The sequence below is a fragment of the Oryza glaberrima genome, chromosome 8 (assembly GCF_000147395.1).
Source record: "Oryza glaberrima chromosome 8, OglaRS2, whole genome shotgun sequence".
NCBI classification, from domain to species: domain Eukaryota; kingdom Viridiplantae; phylum Streptophyta; class Magnoliopsida; order Poales; family Poaceae; genus Oryza; species Oryza glaberrima.
Window position 1 is genome coordinate 15,467,807 of NC_068333.1, and position 16,327 is coordinate 15,484,133.

General features: G+C 44.3%; 2 protein-coding genes and 1 pseudogene across 2 annotated transcripts; 1 reads left to right on the forward strand and 2 right to left on the reverse strand.

Annotated features, from left to right (window-relative positions):
- On the forward strand, nt 1-1,198 carry LOC127783353 (uncharacterized). The gene is made up of 3 exons (XM_052310609.1): nt 1-177; nt 308-552; nt 832-1,198. The coding sequence occupies exons 1-3, from the start codon at nt 1-3 to the stop codon at nt 1,196-1,198; spliced, it is 789 nt and encodes a 262-aa protein (XP_052166569.1).
- Nucleotides 1,199-1,206: 8 nt separating this feature from the next.
- LOC127783352 (RNA exonuclease 4) lies at nt 1,207-4,195 on the reverse strand. The gene is made up of 7 exons (XM_052310608.1): nt 3,865-4,195; nt 3,648-3,732; nt 2,389-2,497; nt 2,208-2,296; nt 2,073-2,137; nt 1,903-1,981; nt 1,207-1,684 (listed from the first exon to the last, which is right to left on the reverse strand). Exons 1-7 carry the CDS (start codon nt 4,140-4,142, stop codon nt 1,517-1,519), a joined length of 873 nt encoding a protein of 290 aa, XP_052166568.1. The 5' UTR covers nt 4,143-4,195; the 3' UTR covers nt 1,207-1,516.
- Nucleotides 4,196-6,345: 2,150 nt separating this feature from the next.
- On the reverse strand, nt 6,346-7,625 carry LOC127783074 (uncharacterized; annotated as a pseudogene).
- Nucleotides 7,626-16,327: the final 8,702 nt, after the last annotated feature.

Sequence of the window (16,327 nt, forward strand, 5' to 3'; positions counted from 1 at the left end):
ATGGTGGTGATGATGATGCAGAAGAGCTCCCTGGACCTGGTGCTTGTGCCATGTGGTCTGGTGATCATGTTCGGCTACCACCTCATCCTCCTCTACCGGATTCTCCGCCGCCCCGCCGCCACCGTCATCGGCTACGAGAACCACAACAAGCTGGCATGGGTCCGCCGCATGGTGCAGGTAAACCACCCACCGCCGGCTGGCCGGCGACATGGAGCAACTGAATTTTCTGTGACAACTGAACAGCTGAATCCCAAGTGTGGGCATGGTGATGGGAGGTTGATGATTTACCTTGTTGATGTCATTGCAGGCGAGCCCGGACGAGACGGGGCTGGCACTGAGCGTCATCTCCAGCAACATCTCGGCGTCGACGAACCTGGCGTCGCTGTGCATCGCGCTGGGCTCGCTCATCGGGGCCTGGGTGAGCAGCACCTCCAAGGTTTTCATGACGGAGCTCGTCTACGGCGACCGCACCCAGGCAACGGCCACCGTGAAGTACATCTCCCTTCTCGTCTGCTTCCTCGTCTCCTTCACTTGCTTCATCCACTCTGCAAGGTTAGCTTCCCTTCAGGCTTCAGCTGCTGCTCACCTCTGAAACCAGCCTCTGTAAATACCTGAAAGAAGGATATTCAAATTTAAATTTTGAAACTTGAATTTAGAAAAACTTCTAGTGGTTACCAGTAAAAAAATACAACCTTTTGCATTTGAATCTTTAAAGTTGAATTTTTGGAGCCACTAATTCTGGAGATACTACCGGTATTCCAACCCTGCTGAGGTAACATAACATGGCATCAAAATCAGAAATTTTCAGACCTGTTTCCTGTGGAGATGCAGGTACTATGTCCAAGCCAGCTTCCTAATAACCACGCTGGATTCTGATGTCCCGGCAAGCTACATCCAACATGCTGTGATCCGAGGAGGCAACTTCTGGTCAATGGGGCTCCGTGCACTCTACTTCGCGACAACGCTGCTGATGTGGATCTTCGGGCCGATACCAATGTTCGCCTGCTCGGTGTTGATGGTGTTCATCCTGCACCTGCTGGACAGCAATTCCCTGCCATTGCACAACCATCAGTTCACAATTAGAAAACGGCATGATCAGAGAGCTCTGGCATCTACAGTGGTTACAAGGCACCCCAGCCCTCAGAATCCGATTCTCAGTAACCCGGTCTTGTCTCCTGTAACTTTTTCAATAAATTAATAGATATGTTTGCTGCAAAGCTTGGAGGTTTGTATGGAGTAACATTACATGAGAATATGAGATTCAGGTACAAAATTTTCATCAGAAATATTGCTTCCCTAAAACAAATGCTACTACATGAAATGTGATGAATCCATGGAATCGTGACACTGTCATCGAGAAATGTGTTGATGTTCATCATGATTGAGCTGCACCACATCTTGGGTCAGCATAATGCCTCATTTAAGTTCCATGAGAATCTCACACAAATAGCCTTTGGCATCTTCAAATTCATGTCAGGTAGGGCAATGCATCACACTAGCTTCCTAAATCCATCCTCTATAGAAGAACCGTGGGAACATTAGGATCATTCCCACTGCCTTCAGCAGATTTCTTCTTGCCTCGCTTCTTGAGCTTCTTTCTAAATCTGAATTGTTCTTTCATATTCTTCTCCCATACTTTCTTGTGCTTGTTGTAAATGAACATTGCTGCACGGGCATCCTCAATCTATAAGAGTATCAAAATGGCCACGAAAATTAGTATTTAGTACAAGCATAAATGATATTGACAAGAAAGTTTAGTCAAATGATTACAAGTTTTCGCTGTACAAGTGATTAACCATGTGAAAGATTACTAGCAGTAATTCAAGAGTAATCAGAAGTACATTTTAAAATGAATAAACAAATCTACATTGCATAAAGAGAAAAATATTATGTATAACTTACTGGGCAATGCTCTTTCTGTTGTATTTTAGCACCAAGTACTTGAGCAGTAAGATCTTTCAGTGATCTCCTCTTCCCTTCCCTAAAATAACAGGAGCACATGTCAATACAATGTTGAGCAATCTTAACAAGAACACATAATATAGAAAATATATATGTCAAGATCATCTAACCTTCGAAAAACCTCATATTCTGAGGTATCCCTTATGTCCTTCTTTGGGTGGCCTAGTAGCAAAACCTGAAAAATGTTTACCGTGTTACACAAGAACACAAAGTGCATAAATAATTAAATTATGGTGATTGACAACCTTAAGATCATGGTGCAAGGCATGCCCAACAAGAATTCTTCCTTTGATCAGCTCAGCTACATCTTTCTGAACAACCCAGAAATCTTTGGCTGCAGTGTTGTAGAACATTGTTGCATAACCCATATAGGTTGCCATCCTCTAAAGAAATAAAATCATGCAGTGCCAGTTTAGTGATGTTTACCTTTATTCATGTGCTTCGGTCTAATCCCACTAATATGGGTACGGTAGTCAACAATCCGCTCTACCGGTCTTGTATATTCATCATATACAACGTTACCCCAAGAGTTAACCTAGTAAAAAGCACAATAAGATTAATGGGTGATATTCAAAAGAAGGGTATTTATTATAACTAAACTTCTTTGTAAAGAGGCTAGAATTCTCTTCAGCTTTCTAAATCAACCTTAAGGCCACAGCAATTTACAGATTCCATGAAATCCTTTGATGCTTCAACCAGTGAAATCAATCCAACACTCAACATACTAAGAAATAACATACATGTACATTCAAATTACGAAAGCAAAGCAGGATGTAACTAGACATTGGTTTTTGTTCCTTCTCAAGAACTACATCATGCTCATTGCTCCCCATCAGTAAAAGAAAATAAGAGTATGGGACTTCCTTAGTTGCTTCCTTCCTTCCTAGAGAGTAGAGTGCATAATAAAATGATACAAACATAACCTCTCCTCGACACATTGTTAGCATTACCACATAGCTGGTATTACAGTTTAATAGTGGGTCTCATAGTTTAACTCCAGCTTCTTTGTTCTTTGATAAAGATAACGAAAATGGGTACACAAATCAGCAGAATACTTATATGGTACAATTAATCATGCCATGCCCATTTGACTGTAATATTACAAATCATGAATTTCAAGCATAACCCTTAAAACCTCAGCCAATGCATGGGAACCATTTCCATAGCACAGCACAAAGATTAGGTGACAATATTGCCAAACAAACTAGTCACTAGTTAGTGAAAATAAAAATTGAACTGGCTACTGGTGAGAAATTCATGTTTCATACTATATATTCCTTGCAACCAAATAAGGCCATAAATTCCAATCAAGTAAATGATCCATCTGAGTTCCAAAGTTAAGCTAAGCCCAACATTTTGTCATTACCCATCCTCCTATTGTGAATAGTCCAACTAGAATATAATCCAAATCAAACTCTGTACTCAAAGCAGTTGCAATCTCATTGCCAGCAAAACACGAATCACAATACAGCCTTTTTTCAAGATTAAACAGCTTATGTCGCATCCTCACCATTTTCATCCAATCGTAACAACAAACTCCGAAACTAATGCTAGCGCATATCCCTGACTCCCAAACTATAATGAGCTGATCAATATATACTATGATCTTTAGCTCATTCATCATTGCTGCGCGCACAGAATACAAAAGGATGTATGGAATTGGGATTTGGGAGAACGGTGCTTACCAAGGTGACCCTGCCGAGGGCGCTCTTGCTGCCGCCGGCGCCGACCCCGACCATCTCGCAATCCACAGCGACCGCCTTCGTCAAGCTGCCAAAACCATCCCCCATCCATCCGGCCATCCCCACAGCAATCAAAATCAAAAGCCAAAGCATCTCAAAAGCGGCAGCACAGTCCGAAGACAAGAAGATGCCTCCTCGCGCGGCGTTTGCTCTGGCTCACCTGGCGTCGTCGGAGGTGGGCACGAGCTTGACCTCCGCCGCCGCCGCCGCATCCTCCGCGGCGGGCTCGGTGGGCGCGGGGACCGGAGAAGGGTGGTCGGGGCGGTGCTTGCGCTTGCCGAGGGTGGTGGCGGCGGCGGGGCGGGGGAGTTTGGACTGGAGCTGCGCCCAGTTAGGGTTTAGGGTGGAGGCGCCGGCTGCCTTCGGCTTGGGCTTGGGTCTCCGCTTCGGGTTCGCGGCGGCGGCGGCGGCGGTCGCCGGTGGCGGCGGAGACGCCATGGATGGTTTTTGCGGCGCGGGGTTTGGGGTTTTCTGCTCTCAACGAGGGTTCATTTGATTTTATATTTGCCTTGATTTTATACTGAGTAGTAACTTTTATTATATCCACCATTTTATGTCCATGATCCTCAGTTATTATACTCTCTGGTCAAATATTTTGACCCTTACAAAGATTCAGTCAATTGTTTAAAAGTTAATTAAAATTCAAATAACCCCACACCTTATAGCCAACGTTAGTACATCTTCTGACATATAATCACACGTTTTATAGTCTAAATATTTCTTAAAACCCCACTCTTATCAAATATCAACTAATTTCATCATATCTAGAACAATACATTTTAAAGTAGGGGAGAGTTAAACCAACAATATAATAAAGAAATTGACAATTACAAATTTCATATACACTATATTTTAAAAAATTGAAGTAAACGACATTTACTAAACGTGTATTCAAAATGTATAATGGTGGGGGTTTTGTGAAACTTTCTAACCATAGTTTATGTAATGTACATGGTGTTTTGTATAATTTCGACCATGTTAATATGGGTTCATTGAAATTTACTCTTAAATTTTTAGTTTTGAAACATCAAACTAGTATGTGCATATGTGTTTTGAAATGCTTTTATTATTTCTTAAACTTTAGATCTTCTAAACTTCCTCTAATATGAGATTTTGGTCAAACTTAAAACTCAAATGCCATCTATATTTTTTAGCTGAGTGAATTTTTCTCAAGGTATTCCATACCTCTAAGAGCAAGTTTAGTAGTATAGCCAACGATTGGCTCCAAATCATATAGTCAATTCATACAATATTTACCTATAAACATGTACTATATAATTAATATCTGGTCCCACTTATCATACACACATGTATCTTAAAGTCTGTACTGCAGCTACCTACAAATATGTAGCTCGCTGCTCTTATCTTAAAATATGTTTATAGTTGGCTTATAGTCTGCTATTGTACTTGTTTTAAGCTTAACATGTTGGGCCCATTTTGAATTTAAAATAAAAGAACAAGAATCAATGAAACCCACTAATCCTCGCTTTTATCTCTCTGTTGGTTCTCGCTCCATCAATTTCAATATCTTTATAATCTATCGTTGGATACGATCTGGCTCTAGCAATTTTATGATTCGCCTCTCCTTGCAATAACTACGACATGAGAGGTGGAAAAAAAAAAGAAAGCTCTTAGCTCCTCTTCTTGACCAACAATGCCCAAACATAATCAAACTGTGTTCTGCTTTAAAATAACACTGCACAATTTTTTTAGAGAATGGTATTTTTTACCTGGCCTCTGTATCCCTGAGATACTACTTGGGTCACTGCAACCATTAGGCTACATGTCCTTTCGTTAATAACACTGTACATGACCTGTTTGGTTCATATACTCAACTTGCCTAAGATCGTCATAACTTTCATAACTTGTCAAAAACTTCAGCTATCATAACTTTTGTTTGACATTAAAACATGGTGTCTAGGTGGTGAAGAAGAAATCCTTTCATAAGTGTATCACTGAAACAAATGGATGCCTAACATGATGGCACACGGTGAGGTAATTTGTAGCAGTGAACCAAACAGCCCGTGATGTTTTCATTTAGGCAAAAAAATCAAGATTTGATCTGAAAGTAGTCCTATTTACGACAGTTGAAAAGTTGCACCTGATCCAGATTGTCCAGAGAGCTCAAAAGATTACACAGGTTGGGATTGAGTTGGACAGAGAGAAGACTTAAACCGTCTTGAACAAAAGCAAGAGGCAACCACAAAATCTATTTATACAAGTAGAATAGGAGAACAAGTCATGATCTCGCCGTTCAACATTTTACCCATTATTTCATTTAAAATCCAAATAGAAGCATGAGCTACCACAGCTTTGCAACTCGGGAAACTACCCCACCAGCATACTACAAATTTGGGAAGGGCCAACCCAGCATCAAGATGCATGTCATCTCTTACAGAAAGAAAGCATGCCAACTGTCGCTCTCACTCCACGTATGCAACGTTAGATGCAAAAAGGGATCACTCAAGCATTTTCTAATTCAGGTCGAACTGTCTGTTGCTTCTAATTTTCTACTTCCAAGACCTCCAGAACTGGTGTCATTTTCAGCCAGGTCAAAATAGATCCTGAACTCTGACTATTGCAGGCATTCCTCTCAAATACAGTAGCAGTGGTTTATAATGAACTGATTAGACACTTGAGATCAAGAAAACATCTCAAATTCGTTGGGCTGGGAAACTCTCTCAATGGCATGGATCAATTTCCTCCGTGGACCTACAGCATCAAGACCCATATCTTTTAGCTGGTTCATTGTAAGGGAAACTATCTGATACATCCCCAGCTTTTCACTGTCCAGTATGTCGACAAACCATCCGAAACCACAAGTGAAAAGCCAATTCTTCAGCCCACCAAATCCAGCAATCCGTCTCTCGAGAAGTCGTGCTCGCATTATCCTATTCGTAACTTGGGAAGAAATAACTGGCAGCTCTTCCTTATAAATGTTTCCAAATGAATTTCCTGCTTTCTCAATATTCTCATGAAACTGTCCTTGAATGGAAGCATGGTTTGCTTTCACAACAGGGGCAACAGGACGGTGTGAAGATGTAGCATTTTCTTGAGCTTTCTTGATGTTGGTAGCATGATGCCCTCTGGAAGTGACTCCTGAGCATTGTTGGTAGTCATCTGCTTTGGATGCTACTTTCTCGCAGCATCACAGTTTTCCATGCTCTTTTTGGCTAAGCAAGCTTGTTCAGAACTAAGGCCTTGTTTAGTTGGGGAAAATTTTTGGGTTTAGTTGTCACATCGGATATACGGACACACATTTAAAGTATTAAATATAGTCTAATAAGTAATAACAAAACAAATTATATATTCCGCTAGAAAACTGTGAGATGAATTTATTAAGCCTAATTAATTCGTCATTAGTAAATGTTTACTGTATCACTATATTGTTAAATCATGGTGCAATTAGGTTTAAAAAATTTGTATCACAATTTACACGTAATCTGTGTAATTGGTTTTTTTTTTGTCTACATTTAATACTTTATTCATGTGTCCAAACATTCGATGTGATAACGTAAAAATTTTTGTTTTGAGAACTAAATAGACCTTATTTTTGGAACTAAACTTGCGGCTGCAGATGATGGTGGAGGGATCAGGAATGGACGCAGAAATGGACCCGGTCGAACAGATTGAGGAGTCACACTATATAGTCAAGATAGCACATATTGACGTCTAGTATATCCGATTTAATCGGATGCTTCTTCTGGCTGTGTTTAGATCCAAACTTTGGATCTAAACTTTTAACTTTTTCCATTACATCAACATGTTATACACACAACTTTTCAGTTACATTGTATCAATTTGAACCCAAACTTTTAACTTTGGAAACAACTGAACATAACCTCTGTCGAAGTGCTGGATCCACGGCCTGCAGTGGTGACCTGGAGTTGAGGACGACACGGTGGTGCTTGGCAGTGGCATGGCTACTGAGCGGCCTAATATGTCCATAGATGTAGGGTGTGTTTAGTACCAAAATTTTTATTCAAACTTTTAACTTTCCATCACATCAAACCTTTCATACACACAACTTTTCAGTCACACCGTTTCCAATTTCAACAAAATTCCAAACTTTAGATCAATCTAAACACAGGTTGTGTTTAGTTGAGGGGGAAGTTTAGATTTTAGTTGAAATTAAAGATGATGTGACTGAAAAGTTGTATGTGTATCACAGGTTGATGTAATGGAAAAGGACTGAAATTTGGATCCAAATTTTGAATTAAACACAGCCACAGCCGGATTTAGAGACGACGGGTCTGACATCAAAGTTTCTAAGGCTGTCAGAGTTTCGAACACGATTGATGTGATGAGTTGTCGTTGCACAAGTTCAGAGCAAGTTCGAAGCAAGTACTCCGGAGAAGTTTTGAAGCTTCCCCCTCTCTCAGAAAAAACGAATCTAGGACCAGATGTAACATATTCTAATACAATGAATCTAGACAAAGTTATATTCAGATTTATAGTACTAGAATATGACACATCTAGTATTATGTTGGTTTTTTATTAGACGGAGGGAGTAGTTTTGTATTTTTTTTTTCAGTAGGTAGTAGTATTCTTATTCTTTTTAATCTTTTGTGTTCCTTTGATAAGAGACGTGAAGTCTAAGCTGCGTTCATTAGCCAGGGTTCCCAACCCATATCTCTTTTTTTCCGCGTGCACGTTTTTCAAACTGCTAAACAACGGTGTGTGTTTTGCTAAAAGTTTCTATACGAAAGTTGCTTAAAAATCATATTGATTCATTTTTGAAAAAATATCTAACACTTAATCACGTGCTAATAGACTGCTCCGTTTTCTATACATAGGCCATTACTTCCCAACTGGGTGAAACGAACACAGCTCTCGTTTGTAACTTGGCTGGGTATATTCATCTATGAATTTAGAGGTTGGGTTTTTATCCATTATGTAAAAAAAATATAGGATTTCATCAAGCTTTAAAACTATAACAATTAATACTTCCTCCATCCCATTTTGATTATCCTTCAAAAGTTTTGAGGTTATCCCAAAATAATCATCATCTAACAAGTGTCTTTTATTTTATTTGTACAAAGAGTAGATGTGCATTACTGAATGTGTTACATGCAACCAATCAATATTAATATATATCGGTGCAATGGCATGCGATATTTAAAACATGAGCCCTACTAAAAAAACTAAATAGGTGCCGGTTGAAAACCCCGCATAGGTGTGATTTTCCCAACCGACACCTTTGAGGTCCCAAGAATAATAAAAAAAAAGCTCAATGCATCGGTTCGATTCGAGCTGATGCTTCGAGCAAAGAATTTCATAAAAAAATTGAATCACAAAATTTCTTAGAAAATTCATCACAAATATAAATCATATAGAAAATTCATCACAAAAGATATAAGGTTGGAGAAGGGTGCCGATGGGAGGACCACTGCCAACGGGAGGGCGCCGCGGCTGCCATGCGCCGTGAGGAGGAGGCCACCGCCAATGGGAGGAGACAACCTCGAGCTCACGGCAACCGGATCTGGACGCCCGGAGCTTGCAATGGCCAAATCTGGCTGCGCCAAAGATGGAGAAGGGGAGCACCAGACCACTGACGGGAGGATGCCACTGCCAACAAGATGGTGCACAGCGGCCACTGTGCGCCATGAGGAGGAGGCCACCGCCGACAGGAGGGTACCGCCACCTTCACTGTGAGGATGTTGCCCCGAGCTTGTGGCAACAGGATCTGGACGCCTTGAGCTCGTGGTGCTCGGCCCGAGGTTTGAGAAGGGGGCCACCGTATCTATGCTGTGAGGAGGAAGCCACCGCCAATGGGATGGTGCCGCTGCCATGCTGTCACACCCAGAAATTCACGAACCAGAATTTCTAAGCTAAATGTGGACTAAATCCCTGTCCAGGACCAGCCAGGGTACACAAACGACAATTGTTGACATACAGATCCACGTCTTACCAAAAATATAAAAGATTACAAATGCAGCGGAAAAGGTAAAACGAGCTAGACTTGGACGCTTGACTTCAGCAGCGGGGCGACTCCACTCCACAGGCATCCTTAACGCCAGCGACGAAACCAACCTTTCTGAGACAGCTCCAACTGGAAAGAACTTCCACTCTGGTGTGGGGGAAAAGAGAGCAAGACTGAGTACTACCCACTGTACTCAGCAAGTCATACCGGAAAAGGAGGTATGATGCAGGGTATAACCAAAGGAGGCTAAAGGTTCATTTGCAATAAAGCAGGCATTTAAAAACAATAGTTGAAAGTAGTAAAACAGTTGTAGTAGATTAATCAATATTAACCAATCACTGTCCAACGCTACACCACGTTGCAACAGGCCCAACTAACCACCTGAACTACACCAGTTCATTAAGCTAAACTAGGGGTGAGACTAATCACGGTTAATCTGGTTGATCGCCCATAACCGTGGGCATGGCTATTCGAATAGTTTTACTCTGGCCAGAGGTGTACAACTGTACCCACAAGACACGATTCCACACATGTCGCCATGCCCCTAAGTATCACCATGATACTGCAAAGAGGGAAATCGTGACAAGACCCTCCACATAACCCACCCCTAACCAAAGCAATGCTAATAATCAAAGTCTATGTACTAATGTGATCCCCATTTGTGTGCTAGTTGAGCTAGGCATGGCTAAGCATTTCCTAAACCAACATCTAGTCATTTTGATACCCAAGTTATCAATGGTATAAGGTAAATAATATATGGCTGAGTAATAGGACCCATCCCACATGACATTGTAAAAGAATGCAACATTTCATAGAAATGCGGGATATTTATAAATTGGGTACAATATGATCAATTGTAATGCATGACTTGCCTTGCTCTCGCACTAATGAGACCACAACAACATCTTCGAGGAACCACGGATTGACAAAATGGCCGAAATCTACGCGACAAACAAAGCACACAAGCAAAACATGCTATAAGACTACTGAAACAGGAAACAAAACCATTTTTAATGGATTCTAGGGATTTTTATGAATTTACTGAGACTTGAATGGACTTAAACGGAGCTCGGATGAATTATTTATGAATTTTAGAAGATAATATGTGTTTTTACTAATAAAGGAAAATCCTTATTCGATTTATTGCGCAATATATTCCCAGGGCTGACGTCAGCAAGGGGGGGCTCGGCAGGTGGGCCCCGCATGTCAGCGGCACAAAGGGCGGCCGGTCTACCGTGGACCGGGACCACGCGGGTGGTGCACCGCCTGTCCACAGGACCGACGGTCCAGATCGGCCTCGAGGCCGATCGGACGGCGCGGGCGCGGCGAGGCACGGCTCGGCTCGGCACAAAGCCGGCCGGCCGGCCATGGGGAGCGGCAGCGCGCGCTACCGCCGGCGACGGCAACCGGGTGGCGCGCGAGGTGGCGGCGCACGGCGCAAAGGGCGGCGGCATCGGCCGAAGGCGACGGCGCACACGCAAAGAACGGCGACGCACACGGGAGAGGAGAGTGAGAGGAGGGGGTCCTCACCGGCGAGCCAGCGGCGGCCAGTGCGGGAGGGGTAAGCGGCGGCGATGCTTCGAAAAAGGGCGGATGGGGCGGCGCGACCTGGGAAACGGCGGTGAAGGGGTTAAAGGAAGGAGAGGAGCCGTGGCATGGCGAGAAGAAATGGCCGGAGATGGAAACAATCGCAAGCTCACCGGCGGCGCGAGGGAATCGGAGCTCCAATGGCGATTTGCAGCAACCGAGCGGCGGACGAGGAGCGACCGGCACCGGAGGTCGTGAAGGCGGCGGTGGCGAGGCTATACGACGGCCCTAGCGGCGGCTAGCAGCTGCCGGAGGCGGCGGCGCGTGGGTAGAGCGGTACGGCGACGGCGCACGGCAAGCGAGTAGTGGCCAATGTAGCTCTCGCGGCGGCGAAGATATAGGCGGCGGTGGTGTGGCGTGGCGACGACGCTAGCAGCGGCGGTGTGCGGCTGAAATGCGGCGGCGAGCGGTGGAGTTCGGTGTGACGACGCTAGTGGCGGTAGGAAGCACGGGAGGGCGCGGCGAATGAGGGAAATGGGAGAGGAGGTTCGGGGGAGTGATTTACAGGTGGAGAGGGAGGCAGACGTGGCCGGGGGGTGGCCGAATTGGCCGGCGACGTTGGGGAGTGGAGGGAGAGAGAGAGAGAGAGGGGAGATTCAAATTGAGTCCTGCCCCTTTCGAGCGCGCGCCCGTGCGGGGGAGGTGGAGGAGGTGGGCGGCGACGTGGGCGTGGGGTGCGGAGTGGGGACGCGAGGTGGAGTGGAGAAGGCGGACGGCGTGGGGAGGTGGGGGCCCCGGCGGTTAGAGCTCAGCTCCAACCGGCTGGAGGTAGGGGAATGGCTGACAGGTGGGCCCCACCTGTCGACGCCTAAGAGTGAGAGGGAGGCCGGGTGGACTTCGGGAGGGGAAAAGGAAACGGGCCGGCCCGTAAGGAGGGAGAGGGCGCGAGAGGAGATGGGCCGGCAGCCCAAAAGAGAAAAAGAAGAAAAAGAAAAAGGAGGAGAAGGAAATTGATTTCCTGGGATTCTATATTGCACATGCTCATTTTTAATTTGCTAAAATTATTTCCAAGGCTCTGAAAATTCCACTAAAAATCTTGTTAATGTATTGGAGCATGGGGAACTCAAGAAAAATTCCACCACGCCGAATTCGATTATTAAATGCATTTATTAATTAGGGATTTAGCTCTAGGTTAATTAGAACAATTTCTTAGGATGATTTATTTAACCCAAATTTTAAAGAAAGAAGATGGGGGAAACTTCAGGGCGTGACACATGCCGCAGTGAGAGAGAGAGAGGAGGGGGGAGGAGAATGAGATAAGAACAAGCGGAGTGAGATAGAGAGAGAGACAGGGAGGGGAGGGAGGAGACCGGATAAGGACAAGCACGGCTCTCTCCCTCCCCCGTGTGGCTTGGCTTGGTTTATAGGGTGCTGGTTTTTAATTAACCGATAACTACAATATATAATAGGTGTCAGTTTTCTTAAAAAACCAGTACCTATAATATTGTTATAGGTTTTTCTCTAGAACCTAGACCTATAATTGTTCAAAGGTGTTGGTTATATATTTTTTTTTAACCAGCGGAGGTGGGAAAAGCACTATACGTGCCAGTTTTTCCTGTTCCGGCACCCATAGTGCCGACCTCTATTTGTCTTTTCTAGTAGTGGAGCAATCCACGAGACAAGAAGAGATGGAGCACCTTAATCGATAAAATGATGAATATTTTGGTGTTCTTGGTCTTGGTGCTTTTTGGTTAAAGGATGATCAAACTGGGATGGAGGGAATAACTTATAAAACGTACGCGTAGTTTAAAAATAGATTTTCGTTAAAACATTATCATAACTAGGAAGAAAGCCCGCGAGCCCGCGCAGATGCGCAGGCATGCTATTTATTGATTGTAAAAAGAATGCTAAAAGAAAAGCCTACCTCATTGTATTCATTATTAGTATGATAAACTACGTTATAATTAGAAAACACTGAAAAAGAATTATATATCTTGTGAAATATACTATAGACCTTTGATACACAGAATGTCTCTCATATTAAAAAAATCACTTTGTCACTCGCCAATCACGACTATTTATTATCTTTGTCTTGTAAGTTTGAGTCCCTTTTTATATATGAAACACCATCTGTATGACAAAAATAAGCATAATACATCATTAATACAATAACAAAATCATTTCCACCATGCACTGGTAGAGAAACCATCTTTGGTCGGTCGACCCAAATCCACAATAGTCCCGGTTCCATTAAAAACCGGGACTAAAAATGATTTTTAGTCTCGGTTTATAAGAGGAAATGTCAGGCCATGTCAGGGCCCTAGGATCTTTAATCCCGGTTAATAATACCAACCGAGACTAAAAACCTATTTTTAGTTCCGGTTGATGTTACTAACTGGGAATAAAAATCAAAACACACTATATAATCCCTAGTACCGATCATCTTTTCCCATCCATACAGCAAACTCCTCCCTCTATCTCTTTTTTCCTCTAACTTCTTATCTCTTTCCTTATCTAGCCTTCTCTTTCCTTTTTTCCTTCCATTCACAGTGAAGAAGAGGGCGGGCCGGCCGGCGGCCGGCGCGGCGGCGCGGGGGGCCGCTTGGCGGCGGCCGGCCGGTGCGGAGGGGAGGAGGGGAGGCGGCAGTGGCCGGCTGGCTCTTCTTTTCTTTTTTTTTACAATTTATGATTTATCATGTGATGTATTTGATTTGTGTGTGATGTAAATCTGTGATGTATTTTTTAGAACTTGTGATGTAATCTTTTTAAGAGTTTGTGATGTATTTGGAGATGTTCTGTGATATGTGATGATTTGGATTTGGGATTTCTTGGCATGATTAGGGGATGGTGTGAAATCAATATTCAATGCTAAAAACAATGAAAAAGAGAAAAAAAAGACTCCATCTTTAGTCCCGGATGGTGTTACCAACTGGGACTAAAGATCGATCTTTAGACTCGATTATTTGAACCGGGACTAAAGATAGCGATCTTTTGTCCCGGATTCGTAGTCCCGGTTGGAAAACCGGGACTAAAAAGGGTTACGAACCGGGACTAAAAAGCACTTCTCCACCAGTGATGTGGCAGTTTAGCAGCATTTGTATGAGTGCCACGTGATGGGTACATTTGTTCGACTTCACATAACTAAATGGCTTAACTAAACTAAAAAGAAGCTAAATCCGACTATATTTCTCCTGAGTTGGAAGAAAAGATAGGAAATCTCTCATTTCAGAATTATTGTCCCAATAAAAAAATTATTCTTGTGATAGATCAAGTTTAGCGGTGCATGTTTTTGGTAATTTATGATGGTATAATTTTATGTTAAGTTTGTTTTTAACTTTTTTAACTATTTGGATAACATGTAAGATAAGGGCTAGAACATAGTCCCACGTGCCTCTTTTTAATCAAAACATAGCGTTAACATGGGTTTTTATGGAAAGCTGGTAGTTTATTCAATTTCATTGTCCAACAATATGCCTTAAAATATCTCGGTGGTGAGATTCATATAAAAAAATATTTGCTCAAGCAACAATCCCTCACCAACAGATGAGTCAATTTGTGTTTTGATATTTCATCCATATATTATAGATGTAATATAGCTAGGCATGTCTGTAGGGTTAATATCGAAAATATGTGAGTTAATATAGTTTTTGATATTTCTCTTCTATTATAGATCTAGTTTAGTTATGAATGTCCTTGGGGTAATATATAATAGAATAATTTATGTTGTTAGTGTTGTTTTAATAGTTGTAAGACTTTGGATGAGAATAAAATGAACAGGGATATAGTTTGCTTATATGTGATATTTTTAAATCAAAATGTAGTTAGTACATTTGTAAAATTTCTACATAATAGATGAGTGATCAAGGTTCGTAAATGAATATAGTGCCCATTATGAATTACTTAAAAAAACAAAGGAAGTAATTAGTAAGAATATTTGGATGAGCAAGACGTAAAGGACTAATATGTTTCCATGTGACACTAGTACAAAATTTATTTTTCCGTGCGGTCAAAATCCATTTCTCCGTGTGGAGGTAGCGCCCGTGTGCACCGAAGGGTCTGCGAAAATTAATATTTCCGTGTGCGGGCGGCCCAACCGCATGGGATAATCGATTATCCCGTGCGGTCAAGTTATACCGCCCGCACGCACAAAAACAAATACTAAAAAATAAATTTGAAAAAAAAATAAAAAAACCCTAACCCTAACCCTAGAATCGTCCGCCACCGCTCCCGTAGTAACCATCGTCGTCGCCGTCGTCGCGCCACCGCCACGACCATAGCTGCCGCAGCCGCAACTTGTTGCCGTCGCTGTTGTCGCGCTGTCGCCGCTCTCAGCCCACCGCCGTCGAGCCTTCCCGCTGCAGCCACCATCACGCCAGACGCCACCGCCGTCGGATCCGCACGGATCCGGGAGGAGGACGGCCACCGCCGCTAGATCCAGGATAGGGACGACCGCCGCCGCCGAATCCGGGTGGGGGCCGGTTGCCATCGCCCCTTGCCGCACCGCGCCCGAGCTGCTCACCGCCGTGACTACCCGCCGCCGCCGTTCTCGAGGCCGCCACCGTCGAGCCCGCCCGCCGCCGCCACCGTCGCATCGGCCGCCACTGCTGCCGAATCCGCACGGATCCATGCGGGGGGCAGCCACCGCCGCCAGATCCGGATGGGAGATGGCCGCCGCCGAATCCGGGTGGGGGCCGGTTGTCGTCGCCCCTTGCCGTGGTGCCCGAGCTGCTCCCCGCCGCGACTAGCCGCCGCCGCCATTCTCGAGGCCACCGCCATCGAGCCCGCCCGCCACCGCCACCGTCGCGCCGGCCGCCACCGCTGCCGGATCTGCACGGATCCGAGCGGGGGAAGCCACCGCCGCCAGATCCGGGCGGGAGATGGCCGCCGCCACCGGATCTGGGCAGGGGTCGGTTGCCGTCGCCCCTTGCCGCCGTGCTCGAGCCGCTCGCCGCTGCTGTCCGCCGAGCCACTCGCCGCCGCACCCGCTCGGTCGCCACCTCGTCGCCAGCTGCCGCCGAGCCGGTCCCGTCCCGCGAAGAGGAGAGGAGAGGAGAGGAGAAGAGAAAGAGATAGAAAAGGAGATAGAGAGGAGGGAAGTGAGAGAGAGAGGAGAGAAAATAAAAAAGGAAAGGAAGGGAGAGGAGGTGTGAAAATTTTGAAGTAAGTGAGTGGG

Coding starts and splice junctions, on each gene's coding strand:
- LOC127783353 (XM_052310609.1), top strand. CDS start 1: ATGGTGGTGATGATGATGCAGAAGAGCTCCCTGGACCTGGTGCTTGTG. Junction 178..307: donor GGGTCCGCCGCATGGTGCAG/GTAAACCACCCA, acceptor ATGTCATTGCAG/GCGAGCCCGGACGAGACGGG. Junction 553..831: donor TGCTTCATCCACTCTGCAAG/GTTAGCTTCCCT, acceptor GTGGAGATGCAG/GTACTATGTCCAAGCCAGCT.
- LOC127783352 (XM_052310608.1), bottom strand. CDS start 4,142: ATGGCGTCTCCGCCGCCACCGGCGACCGCCGCCGCCGCCGCCGCGAAC. Junction 2,138..2,207: donor CCTTGCACCATGATCTTAAG/GTTGTCAATCAC, acceptor AACATTTTTCAG/GTTTTGCTACTAGGCCACCC. Junction 1,982..2,072: donor GAATATGAGGTTTTTCGAAG/GTTAGATGATCT, acceptor CTGTTATTTTAG/GGAAGGGAAGAGGAGATCAC.